The 27,832-nt window shown below is 41.4% G+C and overlaps 1 protein-coding gene across 6 annotated transcripts in view; it reads right to left on the bottom strand.

Annotated features, from left to right (window-relative positions):
• ITPR2 (inositol 1,4,5-trisphosphate receptor type 2) overlaps positions 1-27,832 on the bottom strand; it is a 277,577-nt gene that overhangs the window by 23,742 nt on the left and 226,003 nt on the right. For all 6 annotated transcript variants that reach the window (XM_074587404.1, XM_074587414.1, XM_074587436.1 and 3 more), the window contains 10 exons: positions 24,990-25,097; positions 22,333-22,525; positions 19,352-19,477; positions 16,320-16,495; positions 14,836-15,000; positions 12,670-12,865; positions 10,502-10,594; positions 5,929-6,056; positions 3,988-4,153; positions 2,549-2,709 (listed from right to left, as the gene is read on the bottom strand). In XM_074587404.1, the coding sequence (XP_074443505.1) occupies positions 2,549-2,709; positions 3,988-4,153; positions 5,929-6,056; positions 10,502-10,594; positions 12,670-12,865; positions 14,836-15,000; positions 16,320-16,495; positions 19,352-19,477; positions 22,333-22,525; positions 24,990-25,097 (1,512 nt within the window). The remainder of the gene's footprint in view (positions 1-2,548; positions 2,710-3,987; positions 4,154-5,928; positions 6,057-10,501; positions 10,595-12,669; positions 12,866-14,835; positions 15,001-16,319; positions 16,496-19,351; positions 19,478-22,332; positions 22,526-24,989; positions 25,098-27,832) is intronic.

The following is a 27,832-nucleotide window of genomic DNA, read 5'->3' on the forward strand; positions in this document are numbered from 1 at the left end:
CAAACACATATGCTACATCAACTCATACAGCTGACAGCTGCAAAACTGTCAGCAGCATGAGCTGGTGTTCGAGTGTCTTCCTTTTGACTCTTCCTTTGGTCATAGGCAAAGCTGTATCTCTAAATCTCTTCTTCCAGTTGAATATCATACTTCCAGAATACTCCACTCTTCCAGTCAGATTATTTGCTTTCATTTCTTAATATTCCTGGTACCATGTGGTATACAGTAATCTCTCCAGCTCCAAGAGAGAGTGTCTATTTTTTTGTTCACTTAAGCATTTCCAATGGCTTCTTCTGTGCAGCACTAGTATTTCTGCAGCACACCTTCCCTAGCGTTTGTACCAGGGAATTTAAACTACACAAAAATACTATTACTAATCCCACATCAGCCACTTTGTAGTTTGTTCAAACATTTGTTTCCCTTTTTCCCCCCCAATCCTCCATTCTCTTTTCCATTCCATGTAACCTTTACACTTCTAGGTTCATATGTACCCCTCCCACCATCCAGAATAACCAGTAACTTTATACATACCCATGGAAAAAACAAGTCTTCCTTCAGAAGGCTCAATAATCCCCAAATATGGATTATTATTAACCACTTAAACCACCCACATTCTGCCACAGAGGAACAGGGGCTTTGAGAAATCATTTCAGTGCTTGAGGTCACATGTGTTTTGGTGCTTTTCTGTTAATATTTTAGACATTCAAACAGGAGTTCCCACCATTAATGCAAACGTAAAATACATTAGTGAATTACATCAGAAAAGTCAAACCGCTGCTGCCACAGGATGAATACACTTACTATGAATATTAATGCATCCCTTGGAATTAAACATTAATACTTAACACACATAGTTGCAAAGTTTAAAATCATACAAACACTGCAGGGAGAGGAAGAGGAGTAGAGAAGGAACAGACAAATAGGACAAGCCCTAGAGTCTGGACATGTTATTGATTCCACGAATGAAAGTGCATTTCTGAGATAAGGTAAAATATTTTCACGTGTAAGAGGACAACTTGCCACTATGAATAGTTTCTTGTAATGGAACAGAGGACATGAGCATTTGTTTTAGTTTTTCTATCTTGCCCATCATACTGTAGAAGTGTAGATCCATTACTGCCTAACAGTATAAACGCCCCGAGCTGGGCAACGAGACTGACGGTTCAAAATTTCCACGGACCCAGGCTGCTCCTCTGTACCTGAGCACTGAATTCCCATCACCTGCCACACCACCCTTCCATGTAGCGGTAACAGCACTTAGAAAAGCTCCATTTCATCACAGTATTCAAGCATGCACTCCTGTCTAAACACGAGCCATTCCAATAATGCAAGTTCTTCAAGGTAAGCTCTGCATAAGCCTGCACAGTGGGCGGGAGTCACCTCCTATAACTTTAGCCAGCTCCCAATTAGGCATGTTGTCTAAACTAATCATTTAGGCTCTCAATGGAGTGAGAAAAGCAATGCCAGGCTGAGTCACCTCAGCTATCCTAGATACCTGTCTTAAAGCAGGATAAATAACACAGCTTTTTGCACTGACAGGGCAGGGAGCTGGGATCGATTTAAACCAGGTGGCTGACTTGAAGACAGCTGAAGTTAAAGGAGAAGAATCTTCCCCTTGGCTAAACTGAGGACTAAAAGGCCACGTGTCATCTCACTAGTGAGGCTGGGTAGTATGTACCAAAGGCCTGATGAGGGATAACAGAGCGGATACTCTCAATAAGAAATGTGGCTCCAAACATGCATAAACAGCAAAGCCTCATGCCGTTGAGTTACAGCCTCCTCTGGGATTCAGACATATGCCAGCTCTGCAACCACAGACCCTGGCACAGACCCTGCGCGGTGCAATACCTGCCAGGAAGTCCACGGGAAGAAAAGGCTGCACTAGAATGTCCCAGCAGGTAGGAAGAATTCCTCAAAAATGAAACCCCAAGCCAGACAGCCTTGATAATCCATCCCTGTCTCACCAGAACAAACCCAATCCTTGGCAGCAGGCTAGAAATGAAATGTAATCGAACATCCCTCTGCCATCAAACTTCTCTCTCGGAATCCAAGTCATACTCTCACCGCTTCACAAGGCAGTTTCTTTAGCTCTTCAATTCCCAGCAGCAGCTCTTCTCAGTCTTTTCAATAGCTTGTTCAGAGCAGTCATAGGAGAAAAGCACTAGCCCTCAACACTGACCCTGCGTTTCACTGTTCAGCAGGAGATGTTATTTTTCTGGACAGCAGCCCAGAGATACTGGACAAAGCCGGAGCAGCAGCAGATGTTACGATGCATGCTCTTCTGCCCCTGGTTTGGCTAATGAGGCAGCAGAACCCACAGAGCATGAGAGCACAAACGCCAAACTGGAGACTGTGGACCGTGCCTTCATCTTTTTTATGATGTTTAAGACTGGGCTTTGTTGCAGACTGTCTAAGACATGTGAAAAGATCTTTAAAAATACAGATCGATGCCTCCTATTGTTTAGACAGAGCGAAAAAGAAATATTCCCTGCTCTAGCTGCAAGGAGCATCTTTCAGTTGCATAAAGCACGTGCCCAAATTGACTTACCACAATCATTTGTGCCACGTAGCTCTCTGGGCCAGTGTATTCAGTTGGATCTTTAACTTTGACAAGAACTATAAAGTACAAATAATGCCACATGTTGTGTTCTGACTTTATATGCTCCTCAAATGAAACAGTCTTGTTATCAAATTTATCTCTCTCCAGTCCTGCAAAACGACATGAACATAATGCAAAAAAATAAACTTCAACATGAAACTACCCAAATCTGTTAAATATGTTAGAGAACGGAACTTAACTTAATTCAAAGGATCATAAATGTGAAGGATCTTAATTTAAAAGCTATAACCGCATACAGTAACTGCCAGGCAAGAAATACCAGGCCAGAAGGCATTCCTGACAGAATTCTTTCAGCGCAGCGTTTATTCTCTTTTGTGATATTTCCTCTTAATAACAATAACAATATAATAAATACGTTACAGTTTTACAGTGCCTTCTACGCTGAGGGCTATAAAGTGCTTTACAAGTGTTGGCTCCGATTCTTTCTAAATGTATACTGGTAAGCACGCAGCGTGCAATCTAGGTCCTGATCTTGCAAAGATTTATGCACACGTTTAGCATCAAGCATGTGAATACTCTCACTTAAGCTGCAGTGGGATTGTTTGTGGCGCTTAAACCTAGCAGTGAGGGTGAGTCTCTGCAGGTTTGTAGTCACACAATGTTCACAGAGCTGCAGTCGTAAGATTTTTTTTTTTTTTCCCTGTAACAAGTCAGATCTCTGAAGAAGAATACCACAGTGAGGAAGGACAGGATTCACAAACGTTTCCCTCAGTGTTACAGCTTTCCCCCCTGGATCTCTTGTAGAGCCTTCCACAGACACTAAAGCCGTTGTGTTCTGCACAACGTTCATCCCTGTCAGTACAACCATGGAAACAACACCCAGACTACAAAAAGGAAAATATTTCTAAAGTCTCCCAGGGGAGTGAAGGTCTGCCTCTCTTTGTGAGAGCACCTCAAAATAAGTGGGTTTATCCATGGGTTTTGTGGGGATGATTTTAATTTAATTCTTTTGTTCCCCGTTTCATATCACCTTCTGAAACAGACGGATTTTGCCGTTGTTACACTTCTGGAATGCACTGTGCTGTGAAATAGCAAGCTGTACTTTCATCTACATCACGCTTTGTGAAATAAAGTCAGCAGCTGCACCATCTCCATTAGTGGTGATGATGCGCGTGTGAGACACGGCCCTTCTCCCTCAGATCCTGGGTGGAGACTGTGAAGCTACTTCTCAGTAAAGCTAGCTTTTGATTCCTAAACCACATCTTTTTTCCTACTGAGAGGGAATAAATTTGGCACCAAACTCTACCATTTTTACAGTCTTTCCTTGTAGAAGATAACCACTCCTTAGGTTCGTGCTTTGTTTATTGAGGAATAGTTCATTTTACTCCTTTCCCAATCAAATGTCTCAATAGTTCAGTAACACCTACCACAGATGAAACAGGTTGTCTTTAGTATTTCCTCTTTTTTTTGCTTTTCACTCCTGAGATCAGCAAATGTATCAATGATGACTCCAAAGATGAGGTTCAGAACAATAATAATGACAATGAAGTAAAACAGAAGATCATAAACAACTCGCGCAGCAAACAAGGGCTCCTAAAACAATAATAAGGTTGCAATAAGATATAAAAATAGCACACCTCTAAAATATTAAACAGCATTTTCACAGTAGCTCATGCAAAGCTATGCATCTTTCTTTTCATATGCCAAATTCTGCTAGCCTTACTCATAGAAATATAGAGGGACTACCTATGTCACTAAGCAAAGAAGATTTGACTTCACATGCTTTTATTGCTTTGGGACTCCTGTTGTCCTTTACGTTGTTTCACGCAGCACAAAGAGGAGGCTAGCTTGTGTACCGGATGCAGCATAGATGCGTTAGTGTAGTGCTCGACTGAAGATAACTGCCTTGCCAGTACAGGAACGGGGATATACAGTTTCTAGTACCCACTGAGAGCAATGATAGCTCTTCTTAATACTGCCTTTTGGCATGCAGGGATATGATTACAGTACATCCTTGTGGAACATTCCAGGCTAATGCCAAGTTTTCACACCAAACAGATGGAAACCAGGGGAGCGTGTTTGTGTGATGCCAAGGCCAGGCTACTATACCCTGCACCCAAGCAAGGCACGCTGATGGTTTTAGCACTGTGCTAATGTAGTCAATACGGCTGCAAGCTGGCTCAGGGTGGGCAGACCAAGCTCGTGTCTTTCAGGACCACAACCTGCACGTGTACACACACATGAAGTGCTCATATTCCCCATTTCATCAAACTCTTGTTTTGACATCGTAGCTACTTTCAGTCTTGCAAAGGCTGGACTGGACTCCCACTGACACCTCTAAAAATAGCAAAGTTGTTCTGTGGCAAACAGGAGATGACACTCAGTGTTGAGGAGGAGGAACATAAAACCCGAGTCCTCTTCTTCACCATGATACTGACTTGGAAGTCGCTGCCTTCTCAGTTTCTCACACATTCATTGGGATAATAACGCTACCCTTTGTGAAGTCCTTTAATGCAGTTAGCATTAAATAACTGCTAAGTGGCAAGGGTCACTTTCAAAGTCTGTAAGTGTTTAAAGACTTCATGGGGATGCACTATGGTTCCTGCAGTATCTCCCAGTTTATGACTTAGGACCTAGATTCTTACTACTAGCACAAGAAGTTCGTCCATTCAGACCTGAGTTATTTGTCTCTGGACTCCTGCAAGCCCTGCTGAGATCCTACTGGTGAATTTAATCCTTGTGTTATGGTGTGGCTCACCAAGCAAAAGGCTGCTAGATTGCCTTTATTTATGATGTTCTTTTAGAACTTCAATACAAATCCATAAAACCACACAGATATTATGAGTAGTCCTTAAATGAATTGGATTTTGGAAGAAACTTCTGGAAGAGGACATATACCACAATATATGAAATTCTGTTTTGACTTTGATATTGGTTGAGTACAAGTAAACAATAGGACCTATTCCAGGTTTCAGTTAAAAATTCACCTTGTGTTTTACAGTGGAGAGTCTTGACATAAACTTATCAATCAATCCCTTTCAAAAGGTTGCATTTATAATTCCTAGTGTAATAGGAGACTGATCCAATACAGCAACACTTCTTAGCAGTGCTTGGAAGGTTACAATATGCTCCAGTTTTCCAGAAGGAAAGTTAACTACCTCGACTTCCTTTCTTCAAATATCATCATCGCACCAAGCTTAGCCCTTCCCGTTAAATATTCCATCTAGGATGTAAAAATTACATGGATAAATCAACTGTGTGACACTACAGCAGGCTAGATACAAACACTGTATATAACCTCCAAAAATTGACTTTGGCATTCATGAGATGCGCAGGGAGTAATGCATTTCCTCAGCCAAAATACTTACATCTTTGGAAGGTTTCCTGAGCACGTCTCCCACACCACCACCATTTCGCAGGCCTTGGTTTAATACAGTCACAATGCACATGAGCAGGGTGTCACACGTCCTTTCTATCCCATCCTCCTCCTCTTCACCTGCAAACAGGAGAGCAGCAGCTTTAGGAATCACAGAATCTAACGATCACTCAATCAGACAAAGCCACAATTCTGTGTTAGAGAAAGCAACTGCAATACACATCTGCCTCTCATACTTTTCAGCGAGAATTTCACTGATCTTCCCTATCCATTCACAGATCACTGCTGGTGACGTACTTAGGCACCTCAGGCATACTTAGCCAGAAGAGAGACAGAGAAAATCCCAAGCAGTTCTCCCACCAGTAACTCTGTTAATGACCCAGAGCTGCCATCTCTATTCACGGGAGCAGCCCTTTTCCTTGCAAGTACTCCCACTGGTTTCAGTATGACTTTGTCAGTGAGCCTCCTAAGTGTGCGGCTGACACATAGAGGAGAAGCAATATAAACACAGAATTAGAAGCACATTGGTAAAAGGATTGTCTTCCAGTGAAATCATTCCTCTACCTACCCATGTACAAGCCAAGTCATGTTAGCATTCAAAATCATTAAGGAGGGGTTGGCTTTTATAAGAGTAAATCTGTCCACGATCTTTCCACTAGCACATGTGCGCAAGCACAGGTCTGATATACATTAAATGAAAGACTGTCCCTGACCTCAGCTTGAAAACTTGGATTCTATTCTTATCTCTGCTGCAGAGCTTCTGCGTGGTTTTGGCTGAGCCACAGAGGGTACTATTGTGCAGGAGATATTTGAACGTGCAGAGGAGCTGGGCTGGAACACCAGTCCCCGGGGGGACTTAGTCCGCCCCGGCCAGAATTCCTCCCACCACGCACTCAGCCCCGTGCTGTGGCTGCATCAGCAGGCTCCTTTTGAAGAGCCCTGCTTGAGTTGTTCCCTGTGCCCTGCTGGCTTGCACTGAAGGGTCAGGACTGTGACTGCTGTTTCTCCCGCCTTCCTTTCTCTTTAGGGATACATTTGCTTAAGCAGTGAAGGCAGCAATTCTCACTTGGTTTGCTTCATGCACTTATTGGAACGGAGTTTAATAAATAACAACATCCTGCTGCGATAGTTAACCGAAATAGAATACTTAACAGCCCCAAACCACCACATCTGGGGCACTGAGATAGATTTTGATAAACTGAATTGACTGAAAGCACTCACATTACAGACAAGCCATTTGGATTTAAACCGTGGGTTCCCAAATTGAGGTGTAGGCATCACAATTGGTATTTGCAGAACAGAGCTGGTATCTGCTGCCTTTGCCATCACTACTTTTGCTATGCAAGCAATTAAATGAGAAAGAACTCCTGATTTAAGGAACTCTGAGTAAAAAGAAAAGCAAAAGCAGACATAAGGACACACTTCCCTCTTACCTATACGGTCACTACAGACACTACTACCACTAGTAAGTCCAGATTTTTTACAAAAATGCTTAAATATTGAAACTGAAAGGATTGAAACAACAAAACCTTTTCTTCTCTGTCACACCTGGAAATTTTTTACTTAGTCATACCAATTCATCTCCTCTGCTTTTGTACCCTGCCTTTATTTCCTCCTCCTAAACATTACTCCATCAATTTTTCTGGAGCTAACATCTGTGCTTGCGAAGATGACCGTCCACAAGACAAATTAAAAACCTTTATACAAGAACAAGATTTTCACTGCTCACAAGACCAGGGTCAGATGCTGGAGACAGCAGATGGTCAGATTCTGGTGAATGGTTAAGGATAAACCAGGGCTACAAACTGGAAGGTGCAACACCAGAGAGAGTTATCTGCTAGAAACCCTAACTCACAACTCTCCATGTCCACCAAGATGCAAATTCAGAGCAAGCCCATGCTTCAGAAAGACACAAGATACCACTCATCAGCTGACTGGCACATCTTACAACACAGAGAATCGGCATCCCACACTGCATCCAGAAAAGCAAGCTCAGGTTGCTCTTTGTCAGAGAATCAGACAGCAGACAGTCTGAAGTTGGCAGAAACCTCCAGTGCAGTAATGTAGGCTGTGGGGAATGTACAGACACCCGTGCATTTACTCTACTTCCACTCCCAGACGTGGAGCAACAAGTGCTACCTTCAGTCTGGGAGCCAGATAACCCTGCAGGCGCATGTTCTGCCCCAGCTGCTTTGCCCTGGTGCTCAGCACCACTCATAGCCCAGACTCAGCCCCTGTCGACACAGACTATGCCCATACTACCAAAAGGAGTGGATCTGTAGAGCGAAATGTTGCTAAGGACCCAATGTTGACACTAACTGAGGTTCAAGGGGTTTTATTTACAACTAGTTCCAGCCTAGTGAGAGGCCCATTACTGGCTAGACAGCATCAGGCAGACTGAATTAAACTTCATCAGAAGACAAAGGTAATGCAGGTTATGCACTAAGACCACCCCACAATGTTAACCACAGGGCAGTAAGTGGGATGATAGGAAGATTTACATCAAAGATCCGCAACTGATGGCCCCCAGCTACGTGGCTTCTGGGCCTGATCTCCAACGCAAGTACAGGCACGGGAGACACACACGGGAGTCCATGTGGGTCTAGCTGAACTTGCAAAGAGCGGTACCAGACCTGGGAGTGGAATGAGTCTTTGAAAATGTCCCCTTCCACAAGCAGATATCCATACACTTTTCTAGCACAGGCCTTTATGGGCTACAGGGCACAAAGAGCCACATATTGTAGAATGTGAAGTTCCTTTAAGTCACTAAGAGCTTCACCAGGCAAAGACTTAAGTGATATGGAAATGCCACTGGAGTGAAGAGTGGGAGACTCCAAGGGAGACGAGACAAAATATTTTTATGCTGACAGCTCAAAGCAGCAGTGAGGAAGCAGGCTGCAGACAAGGGATGCTCTTTGAGCAGAGCAGACTGGCTCCCAAGTTAACTCCCTCACCAACATGAGCAACGACTGAGCACACGTTCAACCAGTGAAACTCAAGGTAGAAGCACAGGCCCACCAGAACAAGCACAGTCTCACCAGAACAAATGATTAGCAGTGATCTGATCCAAAAAGCAACATGTTTATGTCTCCACTCCGGACCTGAGATGCCATTGATAACATTTTATGTTTCGTACAGACAGCTGCATACTTACTTCATGCTGCTACAATGTGAATTCCACCAAATCTCAGGCCTTTGCATTCCACCATGCTCATGCTTTTGCCAGAAGGGAGACATGTCCCAGGAGAAGACGGAAGGCAGAGCAGTACTTTTTGACAGGTGATTCACTGGCTAAGATGAGCAAAACTGTTCTTGCTGAATGTTGTTTTTTCAGTGTTACTGGCTAAATTACAATTCTCCTAGATTAAGTGACAGTGCACTTAGATGTTTTGTACAGCTCCCTTTCATTATTGTTTAATTTTAAAGAAACGGTATCCAAACAATAAGAAATGTGAGATTTCTATCATTTAAAGAGCTTGGCAAAAGCCACACTGCTTCTCTTTTGACTGATTGATTACTCTTTGAATGCAGCAGCTTTGCCAATAGCTCTTAGACTGTTTTCTCTATCTAGTCAGACAGCTTCCCATGTTGTTTATGAGGCCTGTTTACACACCAGCTGGGGAGAAAAAGCCTACTTTTATAGCCCTCTCCCTCAAACCCTTGTAAAAACTCAAAAATTAGTAGTGGAAGAACAAAGCATGTGAAACAGCCTTATACTGGAACATAGGATAGGAAGGGACGACTTAGGTCCTCGGTTTCAGCTCCCAGCAACCACAGCCAACTGCGGCAGTGAACATTTGAAGCCTGTAGACCATGCACTGTGCACACATCCACACTGCAGAGGCCACCACACACTAAAACAACATCTGTAGTGAAAGACCAACCACAACTGAACTGTGCCACAGGACGAGAGTAAGAGAGATAAAGTAGCTCCACCATCCAAGGTCTCTGTCTAGCAGCACGTTTGGCCAACAGAACTCCCAAGTGACCCTGTAGCCTCAAACTACAGAAGAGGGCAAAGCACTCTGCCAGCTTGATCTAGGAAAAATTCCTTCCTGACCCAGTATCTGGTAACTGGTATCTGGTAACCGCCCCAACAGGAAACACTGGTCAGACCTTTTATTTTAACTGAGCATATTTAAAGTTGGCAGGGTCCTTCGGACAGATAGGTCAGATTCTTAATGCAGGTATCAAAATGAAACCAGGTGGACTCATCTGCTGAACCAGGGCTCTTCGCTTGCCACAAGCATGAAGTAGTAACGCAACTTATCTATCGCGAAAAAGGCTTGGAACAGCCTGCATTTCCTTGCATTTGCCACAAGCTAAGAATGCACAGATGGATTGCTGCCTGTGCTTAGCTGAGCCACAGTAACTCATTAAGACACAGTAACTTGACCCTGGATCTGGGCAAGTTGCAAACTAAGCTCGAAGCCTTGATGAAGTTGAGCACTTCCGACTTAAAACACTGATCATCACTTCTCACGCTAGGAAAAGTCTCTGCAATAATCATACACAAATCCCTCAGTTTTAGCTGATCATCGGTTTGGAGGAACTTTCGTACTAACCTGGATTAATGATTGGGATGCTCGTGGAACAGTTCTCTTTTGCACAGGCTCCCATCATTGATGTGAGGGTTGTAGTGGGGACTTCGCCAATATCTGTAGAAAAAGCAGAATATTGACAAAAAGACAGCTACTACATTGATACTAAGTTTTAAATCATTATTTTCTAGAAACGAATCAATGAGTTGAAAACTTGAGAAGAAAAAGCAGAACAAATTATACCACCGATTCCTCCTTCCTCAAGCAGTCTGCCTCAACAGCTCAAAGTAATCACAAGGAACAAAACCACAGTTTTATATTTACTGTATATCACAGCTATTCCCATTTCATCTCCTGAAATTAATGAATCTACATCAAATGCTGCTACTTCTGGTTAGAACAAAATATATTCAAAGCAAGAAACAACTGTCAGATATGAAAATAATGTCAGTTTTAAAACCATTAGATAAATTATTCACAAAAGCTGACAAGAAGGACACCAAGCTGATGTTCAGTTATCCTGAATGTAGAATATTTAAGAGTCTTCAAGGATTATAACACAGTTTGGTACTCATTTGTAAATATGTATGGGTTTGTGTAAAACACTAATTTAACATTCCCAAAGTGGGTAAATGTGTACATCAGCTTGATTTTATCAAACCAATTTTATCTTGTGCATCTTGCAACAACTTCCTGCATTTCAAATCAGAGATACAAAAAGGTTTAAGGAGAAAAAATGAAGGCAAAACCATACAACCAAAGCAAAAGCCTAAGACAATCTGCGTAACACAGAAAATGTCCACTCTGACTTTCTCTTTGTGCCACTTTATAAAGCAAAAATTTAAAGCACTTGTCTTGCAACGCATAATGTGCCATTAGGATATCATCAGCATATTTTCTTTATGAGTTTTTGATCAGGAATGGCAATGTATAAAGCCAGCAAGAATATACCCACACCACAAAAATCTGCCAAAAATCCCAACAGAAGAAACACAAACAGGAACTACTGCACCGGACCAGACCAGGGCTTCGTGTAGCCTCGCATCCATTCTTCTAAGATGGTCACAATTACCTTTCACCAAAGTGAAACTTCACATTGTAACTTCTGTCCCCAAAATGAATGGTAAGTCAAATATAAGCCAACCCAGTCCTTTTAAGATGATCAGTGGCAAAACAAATCCGTTGGGTTCCTTTTTTATCACAGGGTATCAAAACAGCTACACAGGTATACCATACCCACGAGTTCTGAATGACCTTTTCCTTGTTTGTACGCTTTAGAGCCTGAAATAACAAATTTAGGAAAAATGTAGCAAATACTGAGCGCACACAGTGCGGGATGGGCTCCATGAGTTGTTCTGTGCTTGCCTACAGCTTTGAGAGCTCAGCGTTTGGGAAAATCACGCCTCTTAATTTAATGGCAAGCTATTCCCAGGTATTTCTATGCAGACAGTTACTTCTCTGCCCATGCTCCCAGCAGGCTGGCTGGCAGCTTATTACAAAGGTCTCGACAGACCAGACTTGGCTTTTTTCTAGCAGAGCAAGTTTGTAACTCTCTGTCCATATTGGTAAATGATCTCATTCCGGAAAGCTGAAATCCTGGCCGTGTAAAAACTGGTTATAAACCTCCCAATGATGTTACTAAAGCCAGGATTATACACCAATGGTGATGTTTGTGAAATACAAACTGAATTAAAAGGTGCTCCAGGAAATCTCCTATCAGCAGAAGTGTGGATTCTGTAAAAAATTTCTGCTGGATGAAGCTTAAAAAGTAATCAAATGAATACATCTACTGAACACGTTAAGATTACATGCCTCATGCAGTACACAGAAAATACTATGAGCTGCTTTTAAGGTGGGATGAGAACCAAGAGAATTCACTTGGAGTTGCTTCCAAATACTTAGGAAATTTAGCATTTTTATTTTTTTTTTTAAATATTAGCATGAGTTTGAAAAGAAAACGTAACAAATTGAATGTGAGTGTTAGATTTTAGAATTTCAACAGATAAGCCTAGGCTAAAACAACCCTATACACGTTAAATTTTACCCAGAGAGTAGTTGTGTCCTACAGTATACGGAGTTAGTTCTGCTCCCACAGATACAAATAAAAAAATTCAGTTTTCTCAGATGAAAGTTAGGTTAGGCAGACGGAAAAGGTGTATGTCGGAAGCAAATTTTAATATAAAACTTAATACCTGCCACAGGGGTCCTGATTTTCAACCTGTCGACCTCCATGATAAAGTCATCTTTCAAGAAGAGGAACCCAATGATGGAGAAGAGATAAACTAGGATGAGGGCTAGCACTGCAGTGAGGATAATGGAACGACCATTCCGGGTAACACTTTTTATCACATTTAGCAATGTCTCCTCTCTGTACACCAAATCAAACAGCTGGGAAAAGCACAGAGTAGAGGAAAAATGAATACAAATGAGGCAATATATAGATGCTACACAGGAAAACAATCTGAACTGCTGAAACATACATCTAGCCACGTTCTAAATTCTCAGCTTCAGAAACACACAATTCACATTGATTTCAGTGGGAGCTAGGCTTGCTTCTAAGAGGAATTTAGCACAGAACTTTAAATTTTAAGAGAGATTATAGCAAAATACAAAGTTACAAAGTATACATTATATATGAGCCTGATCCAGATGCGGGTAATGGTTACCAACAAGATCCATTGTTTACCCATGTTCAAAATCAGCCTAAATTAAAATTAAAAAACAGTGTCGTCATACAGTGGATCTACATCTACAAATCAATTTTTCATGTTATTTGCCATTTGATAAACTGTAACTAAAAACCGCGCTCACGTATGCAAGCAATTACATGTCTGTAAACTGTTTCTTTGAGCTCATAGCATCATATAAAAGTGACTTGCATATACAAAGAACGGGGTCATCTGTTTTCAGGACAAAGTTAATTTCATTGCACTGTTTGTATAAAACTAGAAACCTTTGTTCTTCTTTACCCTGCACTATATGCTTTCCTGGTACTTAACTTTAAAGAAAAGTATATGTTAAGACAATACTGCTTTAACTGCCAAAGGCCTAAAACAGCAATTATATGTGCTAAGAGTTTTTCAAGACACTATAGCTTTTTTTCTCTTGCAGTTTTATTGATGTTTTATAGCGCTTTGGACCTTATCTATAATGTATGTATTTCTACTTCAAAACACACAGATTATAGATACAAAGTGACACACTATGATTTATCAAAATGGTCTATAGAAGAAGGTATTAGTCACAATCCACAAGATCTGAAATCCACAGCCGTGTGAAAGGATTAATAATAAAGGAAGAAAGAGGAAAGACAGTTATCGTTCATTCTGTATAAGACAAAGCTTAAAATGAGGAAAAAATATTAAGAGTTTAGAATATTTCCACTACAAAGTGAACACCTGGAAGTAACTTTGGAACATGGACAATTACAACATCCATGAATCATGGATATTTGTCAATAGCAGTCACTGAAATAAATAAGTACATAAAATGTTTCTTAAACTACTTTCAATGGGAGCTCTACCAGAGTAAGGACTGAACCCCTGAACATTTTCGTGTGCTTATCACACCTTTGTGAAATGCTGGGAGCTCACCACTCTTCAGGAAGGCGAGAAAAATACAACAGGAAAGCGAACCCATGTAAATGACCACAATTTAGTCAGTCTCCCTACGAGTATCACACACTCCAGTATAAGGCAAAAGGATTAGAAAACAAGCGCAGTGAAACACCTTTTACTGCTATTCAGCATGAAGGGAGCAGTTAGCTGAGTTTAGCATAATTTTGTATGATTCATTTTCATTGCACCTGTATCATATTATAAAAAGGCTTTCGACCTGGATAATGGCAACAAAAGAAAATGAAAGTAGGGTACATTTAAAGTGATGGATCTTCCTGCTATGCCCGAGGCATGCCATCCCTGTTTCCCAAGTAATTTTTTATTTTTTTTATTTTTTAATTAGGGCTGGAAGACGAACTGAGGAATGAGATCCTTTGGTATAAATACGATGCACACACCAGTGGACAAATCCTGTCCCAAAGACATTGTGACTGACACTGGATACAGGAACAATGTACACAGAATATATGTATGCTAGGGAAGGGCGGGAGAAAGGAGTAGGCTGTATGATGATTGTCTGAAAAGAAATGAGTAATCTTTCAATTCTAAACCAGACAGAATAAGTCCTAACAGAAACAGGTTCTAATGAAAACAGCAGCTCCTAAGGGGCAGCAACACAACGGCATGCTAAAAATACATCTGATTTGGCTTGATTGTCAGGAAGAAATTGAAGACAGCTGCATGGGTAACGGTATTTTCTATTTTTGCAAAGTTTTCCCCTCCACAGAAGCACATACTTACCAGGAAACTATAGAAGAATTCGTGCACGCAGAGGCCCAGCATGCAGACCAGGACATATGCTACGTGATAGAGAAAAGCCATGTCCATGATGACCGCTCTGTAGCCACGGGTAAAAGTTCCACGGTTCCCGACAAAGCTCACCAGAAACACTATTTTGTTACAAAGCTGTGGCGGGAAAACAAAGGCTAGGTTTATTCCATCAGAAAAATCCTGATATTTATTGTTTGCATTGTTGCAGCATGCAGAAAGTCTAGATAGATTGCTTTGACTAAATGATCAACTTTTAGATAGCTGGAGTCAGATGAGAGAAACTGAATTACCAAGCCACACTGGGAACAGAGTCCATGAGAGTAAGCTGAAGTACATCACCCCTCTAAAACTGCACCGTGCCTCATTACATTGTGATTTATTTCTACACCATTAGTGAGTAGGCAGGGTGGGATTAATGTCAGAAAGCATTAAAAAAGCAACTGGGAATGGATTCCTAATAATTTTCAGTTTAGACCCGAGACTACGTAAAAGCAGCTAGGCATGCTACTACAAAGAGAACAATAGTAGTAAAACAGAAAGTGTGTGGGGTGTGTGTGTGAGATCTACCGTTTCCTTCGGATCATGTTTCTCAATATAAAATCCCTAAAAAAAAAAAAAAAAATACTGGGGGCATTTTTGAAGTATAGCATTTAAGCAACAGCATCAGATTCTCCATCGCTCCTGAGCTTCGCCTGCATGCAAACAGCAGTGCAGAAGTAAATACAAAAGGGGCTAACCTCATCTGTTTGGTAGTCCAGGACAAGCAATGAGGACCCAACGTGTTTTTTTCTTTCACAAATTTGACGTAGGCAAACACAGCCTTTACCTTTGACTGGGCTGCTTGAAGTGTGTGAAATTCTCACAGAACTGGTGGCAAACAGCCCAATACTTTGCTGCCTGGTGCTAAGGTGAATTAGTGTGTAACAATCAGACAGAAGTCTACACAGATGACTTATGAGCATGACTGTATATTTTAGCCAGCTCAGTAAACATGCAAACATAGACATGATTAAGTTAAGAAATCTGGAAAAGGGCTGAGAGAATTTTTAATTTTGAAAACTTTTTGCTTCTTAAAAACATAGATTTAAGCTGACAAAGAAATTTGGGTCGATTTTGCCGAGCATATTGGTAGACAACATTATTCTTCTAACATGAAAAACTGTAAATTTGATTCATCTTAATTGGCAATAGTTCTTTAAATTTCATATTGTTTTTATTTTTAAAGTATTTGCATATGCACAAAACCAAAACAACTTTTTTCTTAGCTTCCCACTTTGCTGATGCTGCTGTTTCAGGATGACTGGAAATGAAATGATTTATTTTTTTGGCTTAACCAGTGAACCAGAAAAAGAAGTTCTTTGCACAGCTCTAATCAAGGGCTTTTTTAATAGGAGATGCTTAATATCTCTGCTTCTGCTGAAAGGGAAATTCTGCTTGCTTTTTAGAGTACTTACATTAGCAGCACCAAGAAGTATCAAGGTAGGACCGAGCCCTATAGTATATATAGATCTGAGAATGACAGACACCAAAAAGGGTCGAATACCAACAGGCTTGGAGATGAAAAACAGCATTGCTGTACAAAACGCCACTGCTATCCAAAGCAGGAGTGAAAACAACGGGGAGAGTGTGCCTGTATAGAGGAGAAAGGAAGATTTGAGAAAGGCATCTTTAGAGAGTCCGTTTTTCACCAAGAAACAAATCCAAAAGATCAATTCCTCTGCCAGTATAGCTAACAAAAAGCGTGATTCGTGCACCACAACCGCTGACCACAACTTGCCCTAATTGCAGCAAGAACTATTATTATCATAGTATTGTTGATTTTTGCCCAGGTAATAATAAGAGCAGCTAATGAAATTTCCATTAAAATCCGAGGAACGCTCAGAGATGAAACAGTTTACCCTTCTCCTCGAACAAGCTACTAATCAGCGCCCTTCTGCAGGGATCATTAAGGCTCCTCCAGCCTAATTCCATGATTGCTCAGCTACAGAAATAGCCGGTCCTTGGGGTGGCGCAGCAAGTGGCACTGCGCCGCAGTGTCACCTTTCGAACCCCAATAGCACTGATGCACCCCAGTTTTCGAAAAGCAGCTTTCTTCTGAACGGCCGTGGGTGTTCAGCAGGAGCCTCCGCCTCCGCACGGGAGCAAGGCACTTGCCAGAGCGGGAGGCAGCCACGGGGACTTGGGCAGGAACAAGCAGCATCTGCATTGCCGAGAGCAGCTGGATAGCTGTGCCTTGCTCCTGGGGAGGCAGCAGGTCCCGGGTCTTTCTGAGCTCCTGCGGGCACGTGAGCCACTCACTGCCTTCAGTGTCAGTCTCTCTGCCGCTCTGCAAGATGCTGGCTCCAGGCTCTCCCTGAGCTTTGAGCAATGCCCCTGTTTTCCCTCTCCCCTCTGCTTAAAGCCCTGGAAACACATCATGTTGCTGTGATGTAAAAGGCACATTCAGATCTCGGGGCACTGTCACACTTGTACACTGACTTCTATTGTTATCAGATGAACTGAGAGGTCAGTGACGAGGGAGAAGGGAATAGAAAATTTATCTAGACTCACAATAGAAATCATGCTATCTCTTTGGCAACGGATACACAGCTGAGCAGCACCAGTGGGATTAGAAAACAATGGGATGGGGCTGTAGCCTCAACATTCAGATGGCATCCGAACTTTTCCAAAGTTCAGGAGTGTTTATATCCTTGGCAGGAGGTTCAAGGTCAGCTCTGTCAGTTTCTTCACCAGCAAGATTTAGAAACTTTTAATGGATCCCAAAAAATAACTTCCAAGTGGATCTGAGAGGTGAGGCCAAAGCACGCAGCGTTACTTTAACAAATCATTTCTCCTTCTTCCTTACTGCAGGTCAAACTATTTCACGTTGCAGGGCCCACACCGGTAACGTGTGCAGACATGCAGGCCAGAGGCGAGGAGTCCTCATCTGGAGCACAATTTCGCTTATGTCATATGATGTAAGAACTGCAGAAATCTACTGAAATGCAGCATTGTTGTGATGATTAGATCAGCTCAGGCGCCGCAGACATCCGAGTGTGGGGGGATTTACACAAGGTACAGGGGAAAAATGGGAGAAAATCTCCAGCTGTGAGATCGGGCTTTGGTGGAGGGGGAGGCTGGAAGTGAGGAGACTGCCTCATGACCTCCTAATCCCATTCGGCCACACCTATTGTTTATTGCTCAGGAGTCACTTTTGCTTTTACAAGCAACGGGAACTGGAATCCTGAAATGCGCTATCACTGAAATCACCGGATTACCGGGGCCGCTTAAACTAATACTACATAAATCTGCAGTTCAAAATAAGCATTAATACCTACTGATTGAAGACCAGAGGATTTCTGCAAGGATAGATTAGCTAAAATTTAGTAGCTTAAAAGGTTTAACTCTTTATTTTTCCCCTCATCCCGCATGGGCTTTAACGTGTGTGCACTGCAAGTGACTCTTCAGTTTACAAGCAGGAAGGCGCTAAGTACAAATGCTTCCCTTTTACGTGGCACAGCCCTGCAAACTTTGCTTCGCAGGACTGCGGAGATGCCTGTGCCATGACCTGCAGAGACCACCCCGTCGGGTGAAAGGGCAACGTGGCTCCGGGCCAATATACTTTAATCTGCTGCCTTTCTGTTTAGCCAGCCAACGGGAATGTTTGCTGGTGCCAACTCTGGTGTTTGTGAAAAGCACATGTATCTACTAGAAGCTGGACTGCTTCCACCAGCCCAGTTCACATGCCATCAGACAGAGGTGACTTTCAGTCACATTACTGACTGGACTGGACATGAACCAAAGTCCTAGAGGTGAATGGTTCTATTCCTGTTACCAGTATTCTGAACTATTTAGTCTCCTTTATCCCAATTAAGCTTGTTTTGGATTCAAAGAGGCCTCCCGCTGGTCTGCTGCGTTTATTTAATGAAATTTATTATTTGCTATATTTTCCATAACTTGTGATGAAGCAGAGACAGAATCATAGATTTTAAGCATACTTTTGTATAATGCATTTATCCTCTGCAACAATGATGTCCTTTTAACTCAACAAACAAAACAGTCAAAACCCAACAAGCTAGTTTTTAAATCATTCCATTCCATATGTTTTTAAGCTGCAAGTCATTCAAAATGGTCAGTTTTAAGGAACCTCTGTCTCTCTGCTGCCAGGGATCCTCCCTTAGCTCAGAAGCTGTAACTGAATGTGCGCAGTAGTACACTGCAATATGGCAATATGAAAAAAAGAAAAAGGAAAAAGAATTAGCTCGGATCATCTAGATAATCTTCGGCTTGGCAGCTATGTTCTGTCCATTTTACTTCATATTGCATGGGACATGTGACACACAGAAGATCAACTACCACATTTCACCCGGTACCTGCTAAGATACTGAAGATACTAAATGGCTTCTGCAGATATAAGCATACCTGAAGATGCCGTTTTATACAACTGTTACCTTAGAATTGAAAACATCTCAAATTAAAAGGCAAAATAAAACCAAGCGCCACTTGCCTTCATCTCCATCATCTCCAAAGGGGTAGAAGAGAGCAACTGCTAAATTGATGAATACAGCAAGGTTGAAGGAAATGCTCCCCCAGAGAGAGATGTGTCTGGAGAACCAAAACAGGGGTGGATTATCTAGAAAGGGGAGAAAAGCAGCAATCAGTGAAATGAAAGCAGGCAGGAACTCAATCAGTAATGGCCTCAAGGTAATTAAAAAATACAAATTAATGAAGAAAATACGTAGGTCTTTGAAGTTAACTAAAATAGACAAATATTAAACATAGGTTTGCCATAAAACATAGTTTCAAGCACAGCTTTTAATCCAAAGATCCCAATACAGTTTATTATATATAAGGGTTTTGCCTCTGCTAAGATTTTAGGACTGGATCTTTTGGGAAGGCGTCTTTTCACCTGCCTCTGAAGCTGTAGCCTCTGTGCATGGAGATACAAAATCAAGCAAACAAATAGATTTTAGCACTCCGCATGCCATTTAACCAGAAGACCCGGAACGAGTCAACCAGATGACCCGTTTGGACCAAGCACACTGGAGACATTATTCAAAGAATGACGGAATAGGCAAGGTTGCAGAATGGTGGTATTTTCCCCACCTCTGTCAAACTAAATCTTATTAGTATATATTCATATGTATATAAATATAACATCTTATTCTACTTTGGAGAACAGGAAAAATTTGGTCTCACTGGGATTTGGCTCTATGAAAGCTGACTACTTCCTGCATGATCCTCAGATGTTCACGGTTACCTGCTGACAAACGGCTCTGTACACCTGCTTAAAAGGACTCAAATAAAGCCAGGATCTCCATATGTGAAATGCTGTACGAATATGCAGAAATAGGCTATATCCCAAAGAACCTATAACCTAGTTAGAAAAGACTAAAAAGGGAAATCGGGCAAAACAGGGTTAAGATTTTGTGTCTCGAGTCACATGAACAACTCCGCAAAATGGCTAGGAACAAGATCAGACAGGACTAAGACCCGGGCAAGCACTTCGTATATATGACTGCACTACAATAAGTTTAAATGAACATGTAAAACAAGATTCTATGTGCAATGGTGTGAAGAAATTTCTATCCAGAGAGGTTTATTTGAAGACGATGTATTCCTGTTAATTATATTGTAAAGTACCGAGAGCCTCCTGCAATTATGCAGAACATATTCTTGACTTGCCTGCACCCAGATAAATTTTTATAAACAGTAGACTCCTTCAACTGCATATGACTGTCTCAGGCTTTAGTCTAAATAGAATTTAATTGTGATTAGGTAAATATTCAGATTTCATTGTGATAACCTTATGCTGTTGGCTGCTGAGATTTAAGCATTTGGAGCCATTGAAAATTACATGTATCAATTTTAGCAATGCAGACTGCATGCTAACAGACACTTGGCTAAAGAATGAACCGAGCCTCGACCCGTATTATCTTTTCAAATAAAAAAACCCACATGGAAATTTGCGGGCCATTCCACCGATGAAAGGAATTGAGGAATTTCTGTTATGAATAAAAATAAACCAATTTTCTTTGCTTATAGCATTAGGCAGGTCTGGTCTACGTAAGTGTAAGGTTGGGCTCTTTTATTTGTGTTTCTTAAGCAAAAACCACAGATATGATTTTGTTACTGGAGTAATTTTTCTACAATATAGTGACTTTTATTCCCAAATAAACCGTGCAGATAGGGAGTTATTGTGGAATAATTTATTTTTCAACTTCTATTCTGGTCAGTTTATCAGTACAGAAAAGTTCTCACCGTGCCACCAAGGGAAGCGGACCTGGGCCTATAGGATTCACACTGAAAACTTACCTCTGAAAACTATAGCCTGGGAATTGACATTTATAAAAACTGCAAACAACATAAGGATGCTACATTAAACCATATTGCTTTGACTACCCAAACTTCCTGCTGCTCTGACCATAGATCCTACTCTTCACTTCCTTCCTGATCAATCGCATAATGCGTAACGCATCAGCTGTTTAACATCCGATGTCTGCCACCCCAGCAGCATCTGCATTTTAGCAATGCCTGAAGCGATCACTCTTGTGCATTTTTATATATATACCTAAACGATAACTTTCTTCCTTATCCCTCAAGAATAATGTAGATGCTTAATTAGTCTGCAGCCTTGATTCTCTGCTCCAGAAGCAAAGGGCACAGTTGACACTGGCTGACCTGGGACGAGCTTCCCGTCACTGACAAATCGGCAGCATGAGGACCCCCATTCCTGGTGAGGGCCAGCAGCTGTAATGCCCACCAGCGAACTAAACAAGGAACTTGGGGTACCTGGCTTGGCTTCACTGCACCTCCTCTTCGGGTTCCTGCTTTGATCTCTCCCCCACGATCTCGACTGTGCCTGTCAGATGTGCAACCTGCAAGCAGCTTAAGGTGGTACAGATGCCTCTCCCACTACCGTGGGACACGTACCAGTATGGGCTTACAGACTGGGACATAGTACAGCCTAGTCAAGCAAGGCTGATGTGAACTGGCAGAGGGGAACTGACTCCATGGGAGTCGGGCAGATTTAAAGCAGCTGAGGTTCTGGTGAGAGATGTTTTAAAGTGACTGACATTTACAAGTTTTTTAATGGTCTTTTAGGAATCTGCAAACCTCAAATATGCAGCTACACATGTTTTTGTTAAATATTAAGGGCCTTGGCTTAATTAGGTGCAACTCTATTGAGTTTAGTAGAACTACACCCAGTTCACCCATGCCTCAATTTAACTTTTGGAGTCCAAAACATCGTCTTGAACACATTACTTATATTCCTAGCTGCTCTATATTATGCCTCTCTTATGGTGGCATGCAAGTGCTTCAGCTGACCTATACTCTGCTGACCTACACTCTCAAGTCCTGAACAGTATCGCCTGTTGCAGTATGGGAGTGAACTGAGAAAAGTGTATTATTAAAATGAAAGCATTTGGAGGCTTAAAAGCAGGGTTTTACCATAATGAAGCTATTTTTTGAAATTGCAATACTTACTCCTAATTTTCTTTTGCCATTTCATCTCGTTGTACAGATCCTCTGTCTGTTGGAAGAAGTCGTTGACTTTGCTCCCTTGTTCATCCCTCTCTGTTGTATTGAATACCCGACTTTTCGATTCACGAGTGAGAAATTCACAAATATTGGGGACAGGAAAGACAATCTGTTCCATTGTTCTATCATGGCGAACAATCTATAAATAAAACACACATTTTTTTCAGGATCAGTGACTTTCCAACCATTTTTTCATACCTTTTCTTGTTCACAGGTCCCCTTTTATTTATAAATTAATGCCTAAATTATTTGAACATTACAATGAAGTTGAACCAATCAATCCTAAAACAAAGTAAAACTGTTTTTCTATCTTCAAAAGCCTGCCTGAAAATATGGTGGCAAATACACGTCTCAAGCAAAACCTAGATCCAAACTTCCCCCAAATATAAAAACTGTTCTAATACAGAATGCTTCAATTTTGCAATAAACTGAACCCAGTAAACATTGCAGAAGCTCAGGGGGTTTCTGCTCAGATTACAAAATTCTTTTCTCACCTTGAGTCTATTTCTATGATGAGATAAGTTGTGAAGGTGAACATGCAAAAATAGCACCTTGTTACTCACACAGCACCCGTATCTTCCTACTTGGCAAAACTCAAGGTTTTGCATTGTTTGTATTTCAGGGCCTAGTGAGCTCCCAGTGAGTGAGTTAGATTTTATTCCATCTTACCACACTGTCATCAAAATTGCTTCCCCATTCGGATCATGGACTCTGCATTGCTAAAAATACAGAAATGGGTAGAAAACTCATCTTGACTCCTAGACCCATATCTCTGTACAGCCACCAGTGACAAAAAACCCCACTATTTGACTTTCATATAAAACAAATGAGATGATACCCTCATATAGGGGAGCTATATCTGAAATGCCGAACAGGTGTAGAACTACTTTCAGAGAAAGGCCAGTGAACATCCATTTGATACAGCAGGAATCCTGGGTTGAGTTACACTTTTCCAGTCGTGGTCCTGCAGTAAAGAACCCTCCCTTCTCTCTGTTAATTCATATTTATTATGTGAACACACTAAAAAAAAAATCTGTCTTAAGTCATTGTTAAGATTAATATAGTCAAGTACGTTTGCCTTGGAGATGAAAGATAACTGTGCTCATGTCTGCCCTTAGGCATGTGCATTACGTGACATTTGAACAGGCAATTTTGAAGTGTCCTAAGTAAATAGCTGTGTCTCAGGCCAGCTGTTTTGCAACAGGACTACGTGACTAGCAGCTAACCCGGTAGGGTGAGTGACCGAAGCTGACAGCGCATCTTCAGTTCTGTCAGGGACTAAAACAAAAAGGTAAGCTGCATGTGCTGCTCTGCAGAATCGCATTTAAAACAGTTTATTCTCCCTGAGAATAGAGGCCACCGTATCTCCTTGAGGAAGAGGCTTTGCAACCATGAGGTTTTAGGAGATTTCAGAAACTGCAGCCGGAAGAAGCTATTTGCCATATAAAAGCAGACCACAGTGCTTGCTTAATGCCCGAATTTACAACCTACACAGGTAACTCGGCTGATAATTGCCAAGAAATACCTCATCAGTAACCAAAATATTAAAATATGTGAAGAGGAGCACTGAGCTGCTCTCTGGACAACTACAGCCATGGAGCTTCCATCTATCCTGTGGTGGGATAACATGACAAGTATCAGGCAAAAAGGATGGTGGGAAACAGAGAAGGACTCAGCCATGGCCTGTCTTGATGGCAGCCAGGACAATACGGACCTGACACGCTCGCCCCAGGCCTGCTCTCTATGCACGCAAGCTCAGGTCCAATGTTGACGGAACCTGGGAGCCCACTGAAGGTAAAATGAAAGCTCAGATTCAGGCTGGGCCTGTGTGCAACCATACTGTGCAGGTTTTGTACTTGGCCAATTTTGGAATTGATACAGGATTTCCAAGAGAGAACTAAATGTCTCTTCTTCCTGCAGTCTCTCACAGCAGCTGCCTTTGCGCCACCGAAATTCTCCTCCTTACAAAGTCACTAAAGACTAGAGACATTACACACTAGGATACTAACTCCTATCTTGATGCCTCTAATCCCATGAAATCTGTAAGAGCACAGGAACTAACATAAGGGTTAAGAACCTAAATACCTCTGTGGATCTTGATCTAAATCCAGTCCATGGCAGGGGTAAAGTTTAAAATAGAGAACAGATCTGATGATCCAGGCCAAGCCTTGGTCTTTTAAACAAAAGCCATACTGAATGTCTACACCACTTCAAAACCTCTTTGTACTGCAGCCAGACTTTTAATTTGATCAGTTAGCATCACTGGTTTGAAACTCATGATTATTTATTTGAGTGATGTACCATACAAGATTATTCTTGACTTCATGACACAGCTACTATCCACAGTCATTATTTCTCTAACAAAACATGTTTAGTTACACACCGGAAAGCTACTGTAAAATGATTATTTGGAGCCACTTTTAATATAGGTGCATTCCTTTTCCTCCCATAGCCAAAACCGCATTATTTAACCTTCTCCTTCTCATAAATAATCTACACCATTTGAATAAGCTTTCCTGTTCAGAAGCTTAAAAAGAGGTGATATACCATGCATAAGATGCAAACTTGTCTCATATTCAATCTTCTAGTGAGCAATTCTTTACCTCTATCTGTGCCGTGTGATTGGCGTAATACCTCAAGGCTTCATCTCCTTCATCTGGATCTGACCCTGGCTTCAGCATCTGTTGCAATGTTTTATTGTGACGAGCCAACTAGAAAAAGAAAAAAAATCTGATTTATGTCCTGCTGCTATATTTTCAGCTTTATCATCTTCACTTAACTAACACAAATTTCTCCTTCCCCCCACTCCCATATACTTACACGCTCAACCCAGTGGGGCTCTTTCCACAGATAACAACAAAAATGTAATTACTTGAGAACAATAGAAATAATTTACTCTTAAAAAGTCAGCAGCAAGTCTTTGGCTGAGATTTATGAAAGGCAGCTTAGCCTGCAGCCTAGATGGTTTTTGGAGGGCTTTTAACAAATGCCAAAAAATTACACTGAATGCTTCTTTTCACTTAAGTTTGGCCATAAAATTTGCATACCTCTGAATAGGTAATTACATTTACAATTAAATTTTCTCTGCGATTTCGAACGGCTAAACTGTTCTTCGCTATGTTGTATGTTGGTATTTCAGGGCTGCCAAGATAACATCCATAACTATCTCAGAGGCAGCTGGACTGCACTGGTGGGCAAATACATTCTTAACTGTATAGTTTACATACATAGCATATATATGCACACACACAAACACACTAATAGGTACCTCTTCCTACAAACTTTTACAAATTATATACTTCACGTGATTCATAAAACACACCTCTTCTTGTTGACTAGTAAATATTTAAAATGCTTGATAGCTGCATGAAGTTTAATACTGAGAATGTCAGCAAACTGCATTCATGATGTCTTTTAGGTTGGTGAGGAACAAAGACTTAATTACAAGGCATGAGGAAACACCATTAAAAATGCAATTTTCCCTATATCATAGTGAGTGGTTTTCATCCAGAAACTCCGAGGTGTTTCACCTACTTTAAGGTGGGGGAAAACTGAGGCAGGAAAGGCTATCTTGCAAACAAGATCCAGGTCTCAATCACTGCACAGACATTACCACAACAGACTAGACACAGACATTAAAAATGAGGCAGGCGCAGCACTCGGAACGACTGCAGGAATTAGGCTTTGAAGTGATGATCACCACAGGTGGGTTAGGATTTACTACATGAAATAACACAGTAAGTCGAGGAATTATAAAATAATTAAAATCTAGAAAAAGAGGGTCTGACTATCTGATTAGTTCTTCTCCATCACACAAGCTATATAACCTGATCCAGTCAGTAGTCATTGCCGTATATGCACAACATCATTTCAATGCGACAACCTGAACCCATTTTCTATAGGTCTTTTGCATCCCACTCAATATGTGCTCCAGCATCATGGAGAAACAAGATGAGCTTGTGGAAACAAAGTAGTAATTTTTTAAAATAAACAGCGTTATTATTTTTGCCTTTCAGCTTTATTGAATGTCCCTCTGCATCTGTACTTAGAAAAGGGCAAAAAATTCACCTTCTCTGTATCATTCATCATTCTGTACACTACTGTCACATCCTCTCTTATTTGTCTCTTCTTTAAATTAAAACAATCCCTATCTTTCCCATCCCTCCTCAAACAGAAGACTCTCTGTGACTCAATTATTTTCCTTGTCCATCTCCAAATGCCCTTTACTTTAGCTATATCTCTTCTTTAAGACACGAAGAAAAGAGCTTACTAGACAGAATGCAATTGCACCCTGCTTGGAGCAGTGAATTAGCATAACCAGAAGCAAATATATTCCCTGTTTTTATCTTTGATAATACAGAGGAACTTTGCCTGTATCTTGATCCTTTTTCTCCAATGTCAACCATTAAGATTTTGAGTTTTCTAATAAATGATAAGTCAAGGACGTATGGATAGTTTTTCTCATATTAAAATGATAACCGTTTGGAGAAAAGGACATGTATGGATCCAGAACTTTCCATTATTGCCACAAAAGACTTTGTTTATACACAATTGAATTTGTGTACCCAATTGGAAATGCCATTTGTAAACCATATGAAATCTCAAGGTATTGCTTCCTGATATGCTTTTAACTGTCCGTAACTTTTACTGTAAAAATACCTCTTGATAACTATCAGTAACAGAAGTTCCCTTATCACATGGACTAGAAGGGAAAACTATCTGAGCCTTCTCGCGCTGTAATGGGACTGACTAGCACGCGTGTTAACTTAACAGACCGCTAGTGGTTTGAGACAGCAATGATACAGTGCATATTTTACTATCAGGTTTCATTTGAACAGCAGCTACGCACTTCAAAACTGTGTGCACTTGGCGATCCTCATTACACTTTATTAGACGGTGCTTTTAGGCAGTGACTGTCTTGTGCTGACGTGTGTACAGAGCCTAGCACCACACAGCTAGGGCTTCCTGACACTAGCACTAGGCAAAATGATCTGAAGAACAGGCCAGGATCTTCTGTGCTAGCACCTCGGCTGCCAGCAAAGACACATGGGAAATGACCAGGGATTGCTGACCAAGCTGGAGGAACTGCAGCAGATTTCAGGAGGGAAACCTACCTAACGATGTCAGCAGTAGTGCCAGGCAATAAGCCCTTATAACCTCATTTCTTTATGCTTCCCCATGTCTCTATATCCACTCACCTTCTACTGACCTTCAGACAGTAACCTCAAGGGCTAAAGGGTCTATCCGTTTTCTGCTTGTATTGCAGTTCCTACGTGGCATAGATTCCTCTACATTGACACAACAGAGGTACTGCTAATATATCTGTATTGTCACAGCTACACCCATGAATGAATGATACGGACAGCAATCTGTGAAGGCTCAGCTATGAAGCAGAGGCCCACAGTAAGACACAGAACAGCTTTAGAAATGCTATGTTATTTGGCAA

This window comes from Larus michahellis, chromosome 1 (assembly GCF_964199755.1).
Source record: "Larus michahellis chromosome 1, bLarMic1.1, whole genome shotgun sequence".
Classification (NCBI taxonomy): Eukaryota; Metazoa; Chordata; class Aves; order Charadriiformes; family Laridae; genus Larus; species Larus michahellis.